Raw genomic sequence first — 13,856 nt, 5'->3', positions numbered from 1 at the left:
TTATTAGGGCGGCAATTAACGATTAATTCCATAATCAAGTAATCTGTTGATTCTCGAGAACTTGTTTTGACCAAAACATGTCAGAAAAAGCAGATTAGTGCAAAAATTGGAGCAAAGAAGGTAGAAAATATTCACATTTAAGGTGTAAAATGAGAGAGAGCTTGTTTCAAATGCAAAATAGTTGTTGATTCATTTAGTCATTGATTAATCATCGATTTAACGACAAAGAATTAGGGCTGAAACAAAAATGTCAATTGTTTTCTCTGTTTCCCAAACCTCAAAATGATGATTAACTAATAAAAAACATAAATCTGTTGATTATTTTATCAATGAATGACTTGTTTGGTCCACAAAAATATCAGAAAATGCAGATCTTACGTCTTACTAAACGTCTCAACTTGTTCACAAACCAAAATGAATCAGAGTTAGTGATTTCTTTGTTTTATGGAGCAAATAAACCAGAAAATATTCACATTTAAGAAGCTGAAAAATCAGGAAAAACTTGTTTTAACTATTAAAATAACCCTGAAACCGATTTATCTTTTATCAAAACAGTTGCAGGTTCATTTAGTCGTCAGCTCTGCTAGGGATGTTTTAGCTGAGTCATGTTATGGGCTGTTTTATTTCTTCTTCATGGGACAAGGATATTTGTTTAGGAAGTTGCAGAATTATGTCTTTAAAGCAGCTTAAAAATGGCGCAAATGTGTTCACGGCTTCAACCTAGAGCCTCACAAAGCCCTAGTTCTTCATTAAAGTCTTAAATGTGAACACTTGTCTGGTGCAGGGCGTTGTTGATCCACACGGACATTCTTCTTCTTCTTCTTCTTCTAGCAGCTGTTAACTTCCTCTGACGCTCGTCCACAGAAATACTCCCGTGTCATAGTTGAGGGCAGTTCAAATACCACAGGTCTCACATCTTTAAAGGGAAACAAAGAATATTTTGTTGGTCGGCCCGGGATCACTAAAATTAAACTTCCACCACGTCATGCTGTGGACTTGTCCTGACATGTTGTCCACAATCCTCTTTCTCTTAGGAACAGAGACGTAAACAAACACACAAACACAGTGTCTGGGACAACCACACACACACACACACACACACACACACACACACACACACCTTCTCTCCGTCCTCTACTTAGCGCAGGGATTCCCTGTCTCTGTGACGCTGTGTCACAGGACGGTCCAGCTGTCGACCTCATCACAGAGAGGAAGGAGGGGGTTTTGGTTCTCCTCAGGTTCTCCTCAGGTTCTCCTCAGGTTCTCCACTCCCTCTGCATTCTTTAGTTTTTTTTTACTTTTTTGTGTGTGCAAGACGTTGTTATGCGTGTTTTTCTTGTCACAATGAGAGGAAGAGGCCTCGCTGTTCCTCTGGTGCCATGCAACCAAAAAACACTTCCACTACACCCACACAGGAACTTCAGAGGGGGAATCCCTGTCTGCTGTCTCTGTGCCTGGTACTGAGTCTGAGTATGAGTCTGAGCAGAGTTCACCACCTCTGTGTGTGTGTGTATATATAAGTATATGGGTATATATGTATGTGTATGTATATGTATGTGTGTATATATATACATATGTGTATATATACATATATATATATGTATATATACGCGTGTTTATATACATATGTGGGAATATATATACACGTATATTTTTAAATACGTGTGTGTGTATATATGTGTGTATATTCAGTATATATGTATGTGTGTATACACATATATAAACACACATATACATATATATGCACACATGTGTATATATATGTATATATGTGTGTTTAGTTGGTTTGTGTTTGATCCAGCTGGTTTGGGAATGCCGGGGCAGCAGCACGGGGTCAGGAATGACGTAAGAGGAGGGAAAAGGCGAGGCTGATATCTGCTGTGGAATTCCTCGCGTTCCGACTCCGTTCCGTCCGTTTTTGGAACACAATCGCAGTCTGGTATTTTTGGTGGATCCTCCCTCTGGTTGTTTTCGTCTCACGTTGCCCTCTCTCCGAGAACCTCGGGTTTATTTTTTGCCACGCTTCACACATCACGTGTGACATGTTTGTCCGTTTAGTCACTTCTGCTGCCGGCGTCTCAGCTCGTCAGTTCAGATGTTTGGTTTTTTTGAACAAAAACAAAAGACACACCTTTACTTTGTGGCGTTCCCACATCGTGTTGTTGGAATAAAAACCAGTTCTTTACATCATCGGACTGCACTCTTAAGTCGACAAGAACTGTCAATCATCACTTCCTTTCATTTGTTAGTGACAGTCAGATTAAGGTCGACTGATAAGTCTGATTTCTATTTAAAAAAACAAGTGCACTACACTACAGACGCAGATTATGAGTATTGTTCAATTAATCCATGACTTTTTAATGTTTGTTAGCATGACTTTATTTATGAGGGGTCGTGGAGAGGTGATAAAGTCAAATATCGTGATATTTTGCCTTCTGATATATCGGTTTTCAGTCACCAAATATTGATTTCTTTTAGAATATACTTTTTTTTAACTGATGTTAACAAATAAACATTAAAGCTGTTGTGGCATTAAAAAAAATCACATTTCAGTCCACTAGATGGCATGAGTTTGCACGAGAGCTGTTGCGTGACTATATCGCAATTATACACGATATAATACATAGAATATCGTGACAATATCTTATTGTGTCTGAAATATCGTATTGTGACCTAAATATCGTTATAAATCATATTGTGGCTTAAATATCGTGAGAATATCGTATTGTAACTTAAATATCGTTATAATATTGTATTGACTTAAATATTGTGACTTAAATATGATAATATCATATTGTGACTTAAAATATTGTGATATCACATTGTAACTAAAATATTGTATTATGACTTAAATATCGTGATATATCACATTTTGATGTCACATTAAATATCGTATTGTGAGTATCATATTGTGACCTGAATATCGTGATAAATCATATTGTCACTTAAATATCATGATAAAACATGTTGTGACTTAAATATTGTGATAAATAATATTGTGACTTAAATATCGTGATAATATCATATTGTGACCTAAATATCGTGATAAAGCATATTGTTACTTAAATATCGTGATAAATCATATTGTGACTTAAATATCGTGATAATATCGTATTGTGACTTAAATACTGTATACTCACACATGCTCCCTCGGTCAGGTCGGAGAGTTTTGCTTCACAGAGCTTGTTTTCAGGTGAAGGACACATGGTTTCTGTTCATGGCAGAATAATAATTTAACAACATTAAAAAATCAACAACAATGAAACATATTTGTAAAAGTTTATAATAATAATGTTAATATAAAGGATCAAACAAAGGTTTACGAGTGTAAAATAATAAAAACTGTCAATATGAAGACCTCTATAGATACATTTTAATGAATTAAATGTGTTTTAAAAGACTCCATGATGTCATGTGGACGCTGACAGACACCTGGCATGTCCTGCACAGCTTCAGTCGTCCTCTTGTCTCTGCGTCTCCCTGTCAAAGACGGTATTATACGTCGTCACCGTTAAAAGCACAGAGTGGATCTGTGTGGTCGTCAGAGTCAGAGTCAGGAGAGTGGACAGGAGAACGCCTGTGCAGTCGTCCTCCTCGTCCTCCTGGTCCTCGTCCTCCCTTAAAAAAAGGACGGTCACAGCCCAGTGACCGTTGCCATGGAGACCCATTTCCGATGAGTCATCTATTTCAAAGATGACATTCCGGGGCAGCATTGTTGTGCGGGGACACGTCTAATCAATCACGTTTACACTTTGACCTCTGATTTGTCCCTGGAGACGTCTGCAAATCCAGTGTGAGACGGTAACTGGACTAGACTAAGAGATGGAGATAAGTTAAAGGGGTTGTAAGAGATTTAAAGTGACAGTTGTCCGTTATCTGAGCTGGACTCAGTCCCAGCTGACACTGACCCATTTAATCTTAGGATTTGGACCCAGAACCTTCTCGCAGTGAAGCACTGATGCTGACCTCTTGTCGCCCCCAAACGTTGATTACAGCATTTTCACATGAAAGTGTTTTTATTTGCTTAGAACTAAGGACAAAATGTTTTTATTACAGTGACTAAATCAGTTGCATATTCTCCCTTAAATTCTGTTGCTTGTTGTTTGGGTGTGAACTCTGTGGAGAGTTAGTGAAGGCATGATGTTGTGTGCTTGTTTTTTCTCCTTTTAATGCTTTGTCCACATGACTTCATTTTCATTTAAACTCGTAAATCGTGCGTCAGATACGCCCGCTGTCCACACGACCCTGAGGTTTTATTTTAAATTGGTTCTTGTTGGCCAAAAACGTGACTATCATCAGCGTACGAAGAGATCCATTCGTTTCCTTTCGCCGTCTTTAAATGATTACAGGATTTATTTTCACTTTAGGTACTTTGGTTTACAGGTACACTCAATATTTGCCATTTCTGAATCAACCAATTATAATAAATTACACATTTTTTCTTCTCAGAAGCTAAATGTCGCTAAAACTGTTACTTTTACCCTAAAAGCTTATCGAAACCTATATCTATTTGTGTATTTTATATTTAGGTAATTACACCACAGTGCAGAGTAGACATATTTTGTGATTTTTGCTATTTTGAAACGCCATTCAAGTTCACATATATGTATTTTACAATATCGTGTTTAGGGCTGCAACTGTTTAAAATGTTGATCATTGTTTCCTAAACCTGGAAATTGTGATTTTCTCGTTCAAAGCTAAAAAAAAAAATACAGTTTCAGTGATTTCTGTTTGTTCTCGAGAGCAAAGAAACCAGAAAATATTCACATTTAAGAAGTTGGAAAATCAGAAAACTCTAAAACCACAGCCGTAATAATGTGATAATATCATATCAAGGTGTCTAGGCTCGTCTTATTCTCTTCTGAGTTTTGTATTATTATGCACATTCCTGGATCTTTTTTTGTCTTTTGGAGGAACAGCGTGTATATATTTATATATAAGAGGTTATTTTATGAACCGTCTTGTGTTTTCCACACACAGATCGAGCGGCGGATGGACCTTGTGCGCGTCGTGTCCCACAACACACACAAGAGGATGGTGTCGTGTCTGCAGGGACACATCGGTGCAGACGCAGAGAAAAGACATGTAAGACTTTGTAATTCTCTGCATTTTTTTGGTGTAAAATATTGTTTTTTTTATTTATACAAATGATTCAAAAGAGGACTCTGGTCCATGATTTTGACTTTTTTTGTGTTTTCTACCCCCACACGACCTAAAACATGCACTACAGTCCGTACCACGCCTCTATACCGGGAACGGTCAGGTAAACAAACAAAGAAACATCACAGATTTACCTCCTTCACTCTCTGGTCCTCTCAGCACCACTCACTCACTCACTGTCATCTTTATTCACAGTGCATGACGCTCCTGTCTCTGAGATTCTGTGGGTTAGAAAAATTCAATTAAACTTGAGATTCATGAATGTTTCTTTGCATAAAACAGAAAGTGAAGCTGGAGCGTTTGTCATTTCATAGACGTCTCACTTCCCTAGTTTGTATCTCTTCATCTGTGGTTTCCTCCTCCTCCTCCTCCTCCTCCTCCTCCTCCTCCTCCTCCTCCTCCTCCTCCTCTTCCTCCTGACTCGATGGAAAGCCCTTGATGGGTTTTCCATTGATTTTTCTTTGTTGAAAACATCTCAACACTAAAGCTGCTGCGTGGACAAAGTCTCTTAGTTTGTGTCTCTGTCTGCTGCAGAAAAAGCTCCCCCTCACTGCACTGTCCCAGGCTATGGTGGAAGGTGGAAACCAACTGGGAGAAGACTCGTTGGTCGGGTGAGTAAAACTGTCAGTGATTTGAGTGACACACACACACTGTTCATACAGTATCCAGTTCCCCCCTCGTCACACGGCAACCGTTGCTACGTGGATGTGCAGATGCTCCCCGGAGAGCCTGAAGTGAAACACGAGGCCTGAGGAGCGTTCTGTTGTTCTGCGTCGACGACGCGACTTTCAGGTTCATTCAGAGAGAAAACGACTCAAAACGACACCAGACGGTTTTTGTAGTTGAGGATCTAGAAAGTGAATCTATGTCTGGATGAAAGGAGGAAGAGAAAATGGTGCAGTCAGAACTGTCCTGAGGATTTATTTAGGTAAAAGAATCTAAATCTTGTCTAATCTGGCCTTAAACCTTATTCTTCAGATGTAAAATACATTAAAGATGCATGATATCGGACCTATATCGGTAGTGTTAGGGCCGATAACTGATAAAGACACCGATATGATACAGATAAAAACAACCAGCGTCCAGACAAAACATGAAAGAATAATAATAATAAAGTGATTAAATATGTTCAATAATTGAGGTAAATTTGATTTAAATGGGTAAATCGTTCCATAATTTAGTTTTTAGCCCAGTTTTAGTGAAATTATCTTCATATTTTTCTTACTCACATCGCAGAAGATGTAGATTTATATTTTTTTCATTATACAAAATAAATAAATATTTCAAAAATGCTAGCTGTAGAGGGCGCTAGCATAGATTTAGCCTAATGTCATAGTCAATAGTCATATCAGGGGATCGTGGCTTGTTTTGCCGATATATAATAATACATTTTAGAGCCAATTTCAGGAGAAAATATCTTATTTGTATTATGTGAAAATGTAAACATAATCATAATAACTCAATTTGTTACATAAAATGAATCTAAATCTTACTTTGTACGTAAGTATGTTGCTGTAGGTGTAACAATAAGGTAAAAGAATAACAGACAGACGAGGGAAAAGAAACTAGAAGTATATAAAATAAATAGATAAATACCAAATAAAGAAAACAAAGCAGGTGTATGTACGTTAAGGTCCTTGTTATAGACATGTTTACAGACACAGAACACCGTCCTTCTCCCATTTATATTTCATCTGTGATTAATTCTGTAATAAACCCCTCATTCGCCTTCTATTTGTTAAATGTAAAAACATTTTAAAGATAATTGCAGTGTAATGTTTTCTGGACTCTTATCCTACAGCTTTACTTTCATTTCAAGCACTTTAATTATTATTATTTTAAAAGCCTGGTCATCATCACAGTGAAGCTGCTGAAAGCTTCAGTCTGCAGCTGCATTTATCCAAACTACATTAACGTGGTTTTACTTTCACTTATCGACTGGAAACGGAAACTGGACGATGGTTTACGAGGACGACTGTTATCAGAAGAGAAGATGATGTATGCATTAATATGAGTATGGTTTTAATACCTCTCTCTCTCTCTGTGTGTTTGTTAACAGGAAGATGATGGAAGTGTGCGGCGAGGCAGAGAATCGTCTGTCGTCAGAGCTGATGCAACATGAGCTGCAGATCGAGAAGGACGTTCTGGATCCTCTGAGTCAGCTCGCAGAGGTCAGTGTCCTGTGAACAGAAAACACAACAGAACATATTTGAAGAACATTTTAGTTCAGATTTGTTTGTCTATGTCTGAATACACATTAAATGCATTGGTCCCTCGTATTGAAAGTTTGGGAAACACTGGTTTACGTCACATGTTCCTGTGAAGAAGGAAGTTTGTCCATGTTTACACAGACTCTTCCTTCACATCATGACTAACTGCTCACTGTTCCTCTCAGATCACTTCATGTTTTTGTCGCCACCTACTTATACTTGTTCTTCATTCCTCTTGATTCTTATTGTTATTTCTAATGGCTTCTATTTCTTCTTGCTTCTACTTCTTGATTCTTTTTCTTGATTCTTCTTCTTCTTGCTTCTACTTCTTGATTCTAACTCTTCTTGCTTCCATTTCTTCTGGAATCTTCTTGCTTCTAGATTTTTCATCTTGATTCTTATTGCCCTTACGTCTACTTCTTGACTCCTCTTGATTCTTCTTCTTCTTGCTTCCATTTCTTCTTGACTCTTCTTGCTTCTACATCTTGATTCTTCATCTTGATGCTTCTACTACATTCTCGTTCTTGCTACTACTTCTACTTATTGATTTGTTTTCTTCTCGTTTCCACTTCCTCTTCTTCTTGCTTCTCCATTCAGAGGTCACCACATCAGATCATCTGCCTCCATCTTGTCCTCCTCTGTTCAGTCAACACGAGTCTGTGAAATCAACTTGTTGTGTTCTATTTTTCTAGGTGGACATCCCCAACATCCTGAAGCAGAGGAAGCAGCTCGCCAAGTTAGTGCTGGACTACGATTCTGCCAGAGCTAGGTCTGTCTACTCACTTATTCTCTGTGTCGATTCCAGCTTCTTCTTTTTCTGCACCTTTTGAATTTCATTGTTTTGTTGTTGTTGTTTGTATTTTTGTCTCTGGACCAAACAAAGATGGTTGCAGGCAACCAAGTCGATAATCTCAGGAACAAACACACAAGCACTGACGGCCAAGGCTGACCTGCTCAAGGAGGAGGTGGATGAGGCCATGAACAAAGTGGAGCTGTGCAAGGTAACAGTGAAGACACCTGCTGCTTCTGTTTACTGTCCTTGATCACCTTTAACAGCTCTGTCTGTGATACTGAGTCTGAGATAAAGCCTCACACTTCAGTCCATATAAACTGTGTTTAAGGAGGTATGATGGAGCTGGACCATGCTATTAAAGCAAGTTTTTGGTCATTTTAGTTTTTTTTTGTTGGTCTTCTTCTGTTTTTTTCTGAAGAGAAACATCAAACAATACTCTCAGTCCTGACAGAGGGAGCATTTGTGTGTATACAGCTGCAGAGCAAGAGCAGGGACAGGCAGGATTTATCGATGAAACTGAAGAACGAGCTAGAAGAATTCACTTCTGAACCTTTCAGTGTTCTTCTTGATTCTTGATCTACTGGTTCTTGATTCTTCTTGATTCTTCGTCTTGATCTACATCTTCTTGATTCCTTTTCTTGATCTACATCTTGATTCTTCTTCTTGATCTACTTTTTCTTGATCTACATCTTCTTGATTCTTCTTCTTGATCTACTTTTTCTTGATCTACATCTTGATTCTTCTTCTTGATGCTTCTTCTTGATCTACATCTTCTTGATCTACATCTTGATTCTTCTTCTTGATCTACTTTTCTTGATTCTTCTTCTTGATTCTTCTTCTTGATCTATTTCTTCTTGAATGTTCTTCTTGATGCTTCTTCTTGATCTACATCTTCTTGATTCTTCTTGATCTACATCTTGATTCTTCTTCATCTACTTCCTCCCGATTCGATTCTTCTTCTCCAACGTGTTTGTAGTCGTCTTACTTTACCAGTCAGTTAGTCCTTGTAGGATTCTGCTGTTTTTGTGCTTTTGTTGCGACCAAAAATGTCCAATTTGGCAGCTTTCAGCTTTTCCACAAATTTGTAAATTTAAATTGATGAAAGGGCGTCTGTCACGTTGGTTTCTCTTGAAGAAAACTGGTCAAAGTTGTGTCTATTGTAATGTCCTTGAGGGACTTTCCCAACACAATGGAGTCCATGTGACCTGAAGAAGATCCACTTCAGATTAAAATCTTGTTTATTTTAGTTTCTTTGAAACTTTGGCCCCAAACTTGCACCTTTACGGAAAAGAGGTGATTTGTGCTTTGATTAGAATCCAGTTGTTCTGAGCAGAACAGCCATCGTCTGCTGTAGCTGGACCGTCCAAGACCCTCAGGCCCTTTGACCCACTTTTTCACTGACGCACACAAATAACTGAAAACGCCTCGTCAGCGCTCTGTGTGTGTGTGTGTGTGTGTCTGTGTGTGTCTGTGTGTGTCTGTCTGTGTGTCTGTCTGTGTGTCTGTGTGTGTGTCTGCACATCTGCTGAGTTGAGTCGGTTTTCAGTGTGTAGTTGTTGTTGTTGGGTGTTTTTCCGTACAGGAAGTGCACAACCTTGTGTTTCCTCTTCTCAGTCTGTGTCGGACTCTCTGAGCTCAACGAGGATTTATGACTCTCGTGGTTCTTTGTTGACCACGAACACCCATCCGTGTGTCACCTGAATCATCCATTACTGTAATGGATGGACTCTGTGAAGTGGAGATACATTTATAAACGTTCACGCCGCAACACTCGTCCTCCCAACTTCTCTTGGTTTATAATATTTTATTGTAAGAATTTTAGAATTTACAGTATCCTATTCTCCGATATATTTAAATACATATAATAATAGTAATAATAATACACCAAATAAAAGTTCTTGTGAATCTGCTTAAGTTATTTTTATCTTTTGGCTTTTGATTGACACAGTTTATGAAGCACTGAAATGCTATTTTTGGGAAATAAGTCTTGAAAATCTCAAAACGCCAATCTTTCGTTTTTAAATAGACGATCAAAACGCTACTTTGGGATTATGGAGATTATGCTGATGTCATAATCTCACCTCACTACGTTTGTCGTCGTATTATTCTTGTGTTCTTTGGATTTATTTGTTAACTTTGATTTCCTTTCCTTCGTCGCCCTGGCTTCCTTTTATTACGTTATATATAATTTATAATTATAAATTATAATTATATATCATTTATATAATTTGAATAAAAGTTTATTTTAAGAAGTGCAGTAAATGGTAATGGTAAAGTTGCAGCGCCACTTACAGGCCTGGCATATGTACTACAGCCTTTCATGTATAAGAAGACATTTTTGAAAGGATGCCATATTGACACAACACTGTTTTTAACATGGACAAAGTTAATTTTTTATACAGGGAAAGTTGTGTTTCTGTGTGTATACGGCGTAAATGTTACCAAAACTAGTTAAAAAATATACTTAATATACTTAACGAAAAGACATGGGTGCAAAAAGGGGGTGTAGCTAATGTAGGCATTATAATGTTGATTCACAGATGCTCTCTGTAAATAAACCATTCATTCCATCAGATATTATTGATTTCTGATTTCCAGTTAAATTCTGTTCGATTTCTCTTGTTTTATTGTTGTTTTATGTGAAATAGTAAAAAAAAAAAAAGAGCCATTTCTTGATGAAATCTAGGTTTTCATCTCCATGTTCATCTCTTCTCTTTCAGGATCAACTCGCCGCAGACATGTACAGTTTCTCCTCAAAGGAAGGCGACTACGCCTGCTACTTTGTGACGGTGAGCTCAGCCGATCGCGTTTGCGTGGGAACGTTTGCAGCTGCAGCGACGGCAGAAAGTTGGCCAGTGCTTTTATTTACTCTGCTGTCACGTACACTCACCGTCTGCCTGCTGCTCACACACTGTGTGTGTTTTTTTGTTGTTGTTGTTTTTCCTGTAGCTCTTAGAAGCTCAAGCTGATTACCACAGAAAATCTCTCAGTCTCTTGGAGAGCGTCCTGCCAACCATCCAAGCTCAGCAAGGTACACAAACACACACACATTTAACACACAACAGTGCAGCTGTGTTAAAAAACATACCAGCTCAGCGCAACGCGTCATAAAAACCTCCTTGTTTACGTGTTTCCGACACCATTTACACGCCAGTGACACCGTTTCCTAAAGAGGGCGGAGTGTGTTTGTTTTTCCCGTTTGGATTAAAGGTGCAATACGCAACATTCTGCCTCATAAACTGTCAGGAAACAACAATTACAGAGAGTGACGTCACACTCCTTCACTGTGTGTTGCTGAGCCTCTGTTTCAGCAGCAGTTTTTTAATCATTTTATTACCAAAATAAAGCTCTGAACTGAACAGGAAATGCCAGACGTGGTCAGTATTAGAGGTCATCTGATACTGTTTTTCCTTGGCAGTGGTGATATTTAGTAATCAGAGTGGCCAATGGCTGATGTATAATTGCGATATTTTTTCTTTTTTTACACTTATGCTCGTTCAAAACATCAATGTGAAGGTGATGAGCCCAGATTTACCTCCAAAGAAGACTAATTATTTCTCTAAAAAGGCTTCAGACGAGGCTTCAGGGTTAAAATGACTTCATGCAAGGTTCACACGCGTCCTTGAAATCCTTGAAATCCTTGTGAAAAAACCATCCTAAATAGACACGGGTCATTGAAAGTGCTTGAACTTATTTAGATACATTTCTCGTTCGTTTGGGTTAGGGTTTGTCCCACCAAAGACAAAATGACAAAAGATCCCAAAAAAAAGGACCATCACTTCACATCACTTGTCCAGATGCAGAGCGTGCAAATCAGACACCATCATGGACGAAGACGCTCTTACGAGTTGACCTCCACATCTTAAGCTGTCGGCACATTCTGGCCCTTGAATTTGAGGGAATTGGTCCTTGAAAAGTCCTTGAATTTGATGTCAAACAAGGCTAGAACAGACACGGATCACTGTAGCTTCAGTGACATCACTCTTACCCCCCAAACTCCATTGTATTCATTAAAGGCCTCAACTAAGACCTAAATATGAAAGAATAGTCTTTTGTTTTCACTCTGTTGACAAAAACAATGTGGTTTTCTTTCCGATTTGACCTCGTAAAGTCTCGTGAGCGAGGCTCGCAGCTTCAGCCGTGTCTTATTTCTGCACCAAACACATGTATGTAAACCAGACGAGTCTGCTCTCACAGCAGGTGGTGATGACTCACTCGCTGAGTTCAGAAATAAGACCAAACGGCTGCTGCTGCTGCCTGAGAGCATGTGGTTGTTATTATTTATTTATGATGTGTGTGGTGGGAGAGGAGGGTGAAAGGGTGAGAAAGAGCCTGAGGGGAGACTTTGTTGACCCAGAAATCTGCCGTCCAGAGCAGCACCAGGCTGGTTATCACCATTACATCGCAGCAGAGCAGACATGAAGTTACACTTACCTCTTTTTATTTTGAAATCCTCGATCAGACTCGTGGACCGAGAAGCCTGCGTTTGGCACTGGTCTGGACGAACACCTGAAGCGGAGTGGACGAGAGGTGGCTCTGCCTTTAGAAGCCTGTGTGATGATGCTGCTGGAGACTGGTATGAAGGAAGAGGTGAGAGAAACGAAAACATGACCTCGTTACTCCATCAGTTAACTTGATCCGCCTGTAAAAGAGTTAAATGTTTGTGAAGTGAGACGTCAGGAGCAACTGTTCGCCTCAGAAGTCACTCATTAACTCGGACATTCCCATTTAATGAAGTAAGAAATGTTGAAATTAGCACAAAAAAAAAAGTAGAAATTGGCGTTTGGAAATATTGACTCAATATTCCCAAATAAAAGAAATTCTGCTGATTAGGCATTTAAGTCCAAATATACCTCATCATTCCCAACTAAGGCCAAATATACCCCAACGTTCCCAACTAAGTCAACATTCCTTACTAAGTCCAAATATAACTCAACATTCCCAACTAAGGCCAAATATAACTCAACATTCCCAACTAAGGCCAAATATAACTCAACATTCCCAACTAAGTCAACCTTCCGAACAAAGGCGAAATGTAACTCAGCATTCCCAACTTAGTCCAAATATAACTCAACATTCCCAACTAAATCATAATTCTGTAAAGGCATTCCTTCCCAACTAAATAAAAAAGGCTGACTTGGCATTCCCAACTAAATGAAAATTTAACTTACTAATCAAAAATCATTAGCTAGCATGTCCAACTTGCCACATGCTAATTTTAGCATTTCCAGTTAAATAATGACTTGGCATTCCCAACAAAAGTCAAACTATAACTCAACATTCCCAACTAATGCTAATGCCAATGCTAGTGTAAAATGTTAAGCTAGCATTTGAAGTTAAATCCAAAAATATATAAAACTATGTTACAAATAGTGAAGGCTTTCCCGACCACATCGATGTTCAATTCAGCTTTTACAACTAAATGTAAAAAAAACAAATCTCGCTTACTGTACCTTTAAAGTCACATGATTGTTGTTGATTGTTGTTGATTCAAAGAAACGTCGTCAGCTCTTAAACGGTTTGTTCTCATGAAGACAGAAGTGGAGGACGTGGGTGGACAGAAGAGCGACTGTAAACACAGGAAACACACACAAATTTAGAAGACAATAGAATCCACTTGTCTTCACCCGCTCCATAAATCACAAGCTTTTTGTTTTTTTAGAACATTTACAGGACATAAAGAGAGTGTGTGT

The 13,856-nt window shown here is 38.6% G+C and overlaps 1 protein-coding gene across 1 annotated transcript in view; it reads left to right on the top strand.

Moving 5' to 3' along the window:
* Window positions 1-13,856, top strand: part of arhgap17a (Rho GTPase activating protein 17a) — a 37,950-nt gene that overhangs the window by 13,199 nt on the left and 10,895 nt on the right. Inside the window, exons 3-11 of the mRNA XM_083903786.1 lie at window positions 4,981-5,085; window positions 5,231-5,263; window positions 5,695-5,771; window positions 7,220-7,331; window positions 8,063-8,139; window positions 8,254-8,371; window positions 10,884-10,952; window positions 11,113-11,194; window positions 12,626-12,753. Of these exons, the coding sequence (XP_083759912.1) occupies window positions 4,981-5,085; window positions 5,231-5,263; window positions 5,695-5,771; window positions 7,220-7,331; window positions 8,063-8,139; window positions 8,254-8,371; window positions 10,884-10,952; window positions 11,113-11,194; window positions 12,626-12,753 (801 nt within the window). The remainder of the gene's footprint in view (window positions 1-4,980; window positions 5,086-5,230; window positions 5,264-5,694; window positions 5,772-7,219; window positions 7,332-8,062; window positions 8,140-8,253; window positions 8,372-10,883; window positions 10,953-11,112; window positions 11,195-12,625; window positions 12,754-13,856) is intronic.

Source organism: Microchirus variegatus (genome assembly GCF_963457635.1).
Source record: "Microchirus variegatus genome assembly, chromosome: 17".
Taxonomy (NCBI): Eukaryota; Metazoa; Chordata; class Actinopteri; order Pleuronectiformes; family Soleidae; genus Microchirus; species Microchirus variegatus.
Note: the sequence above shows the minus strand (reverse complement) of the source record. Positions and strands in the feature narration are given on the sequence as shown.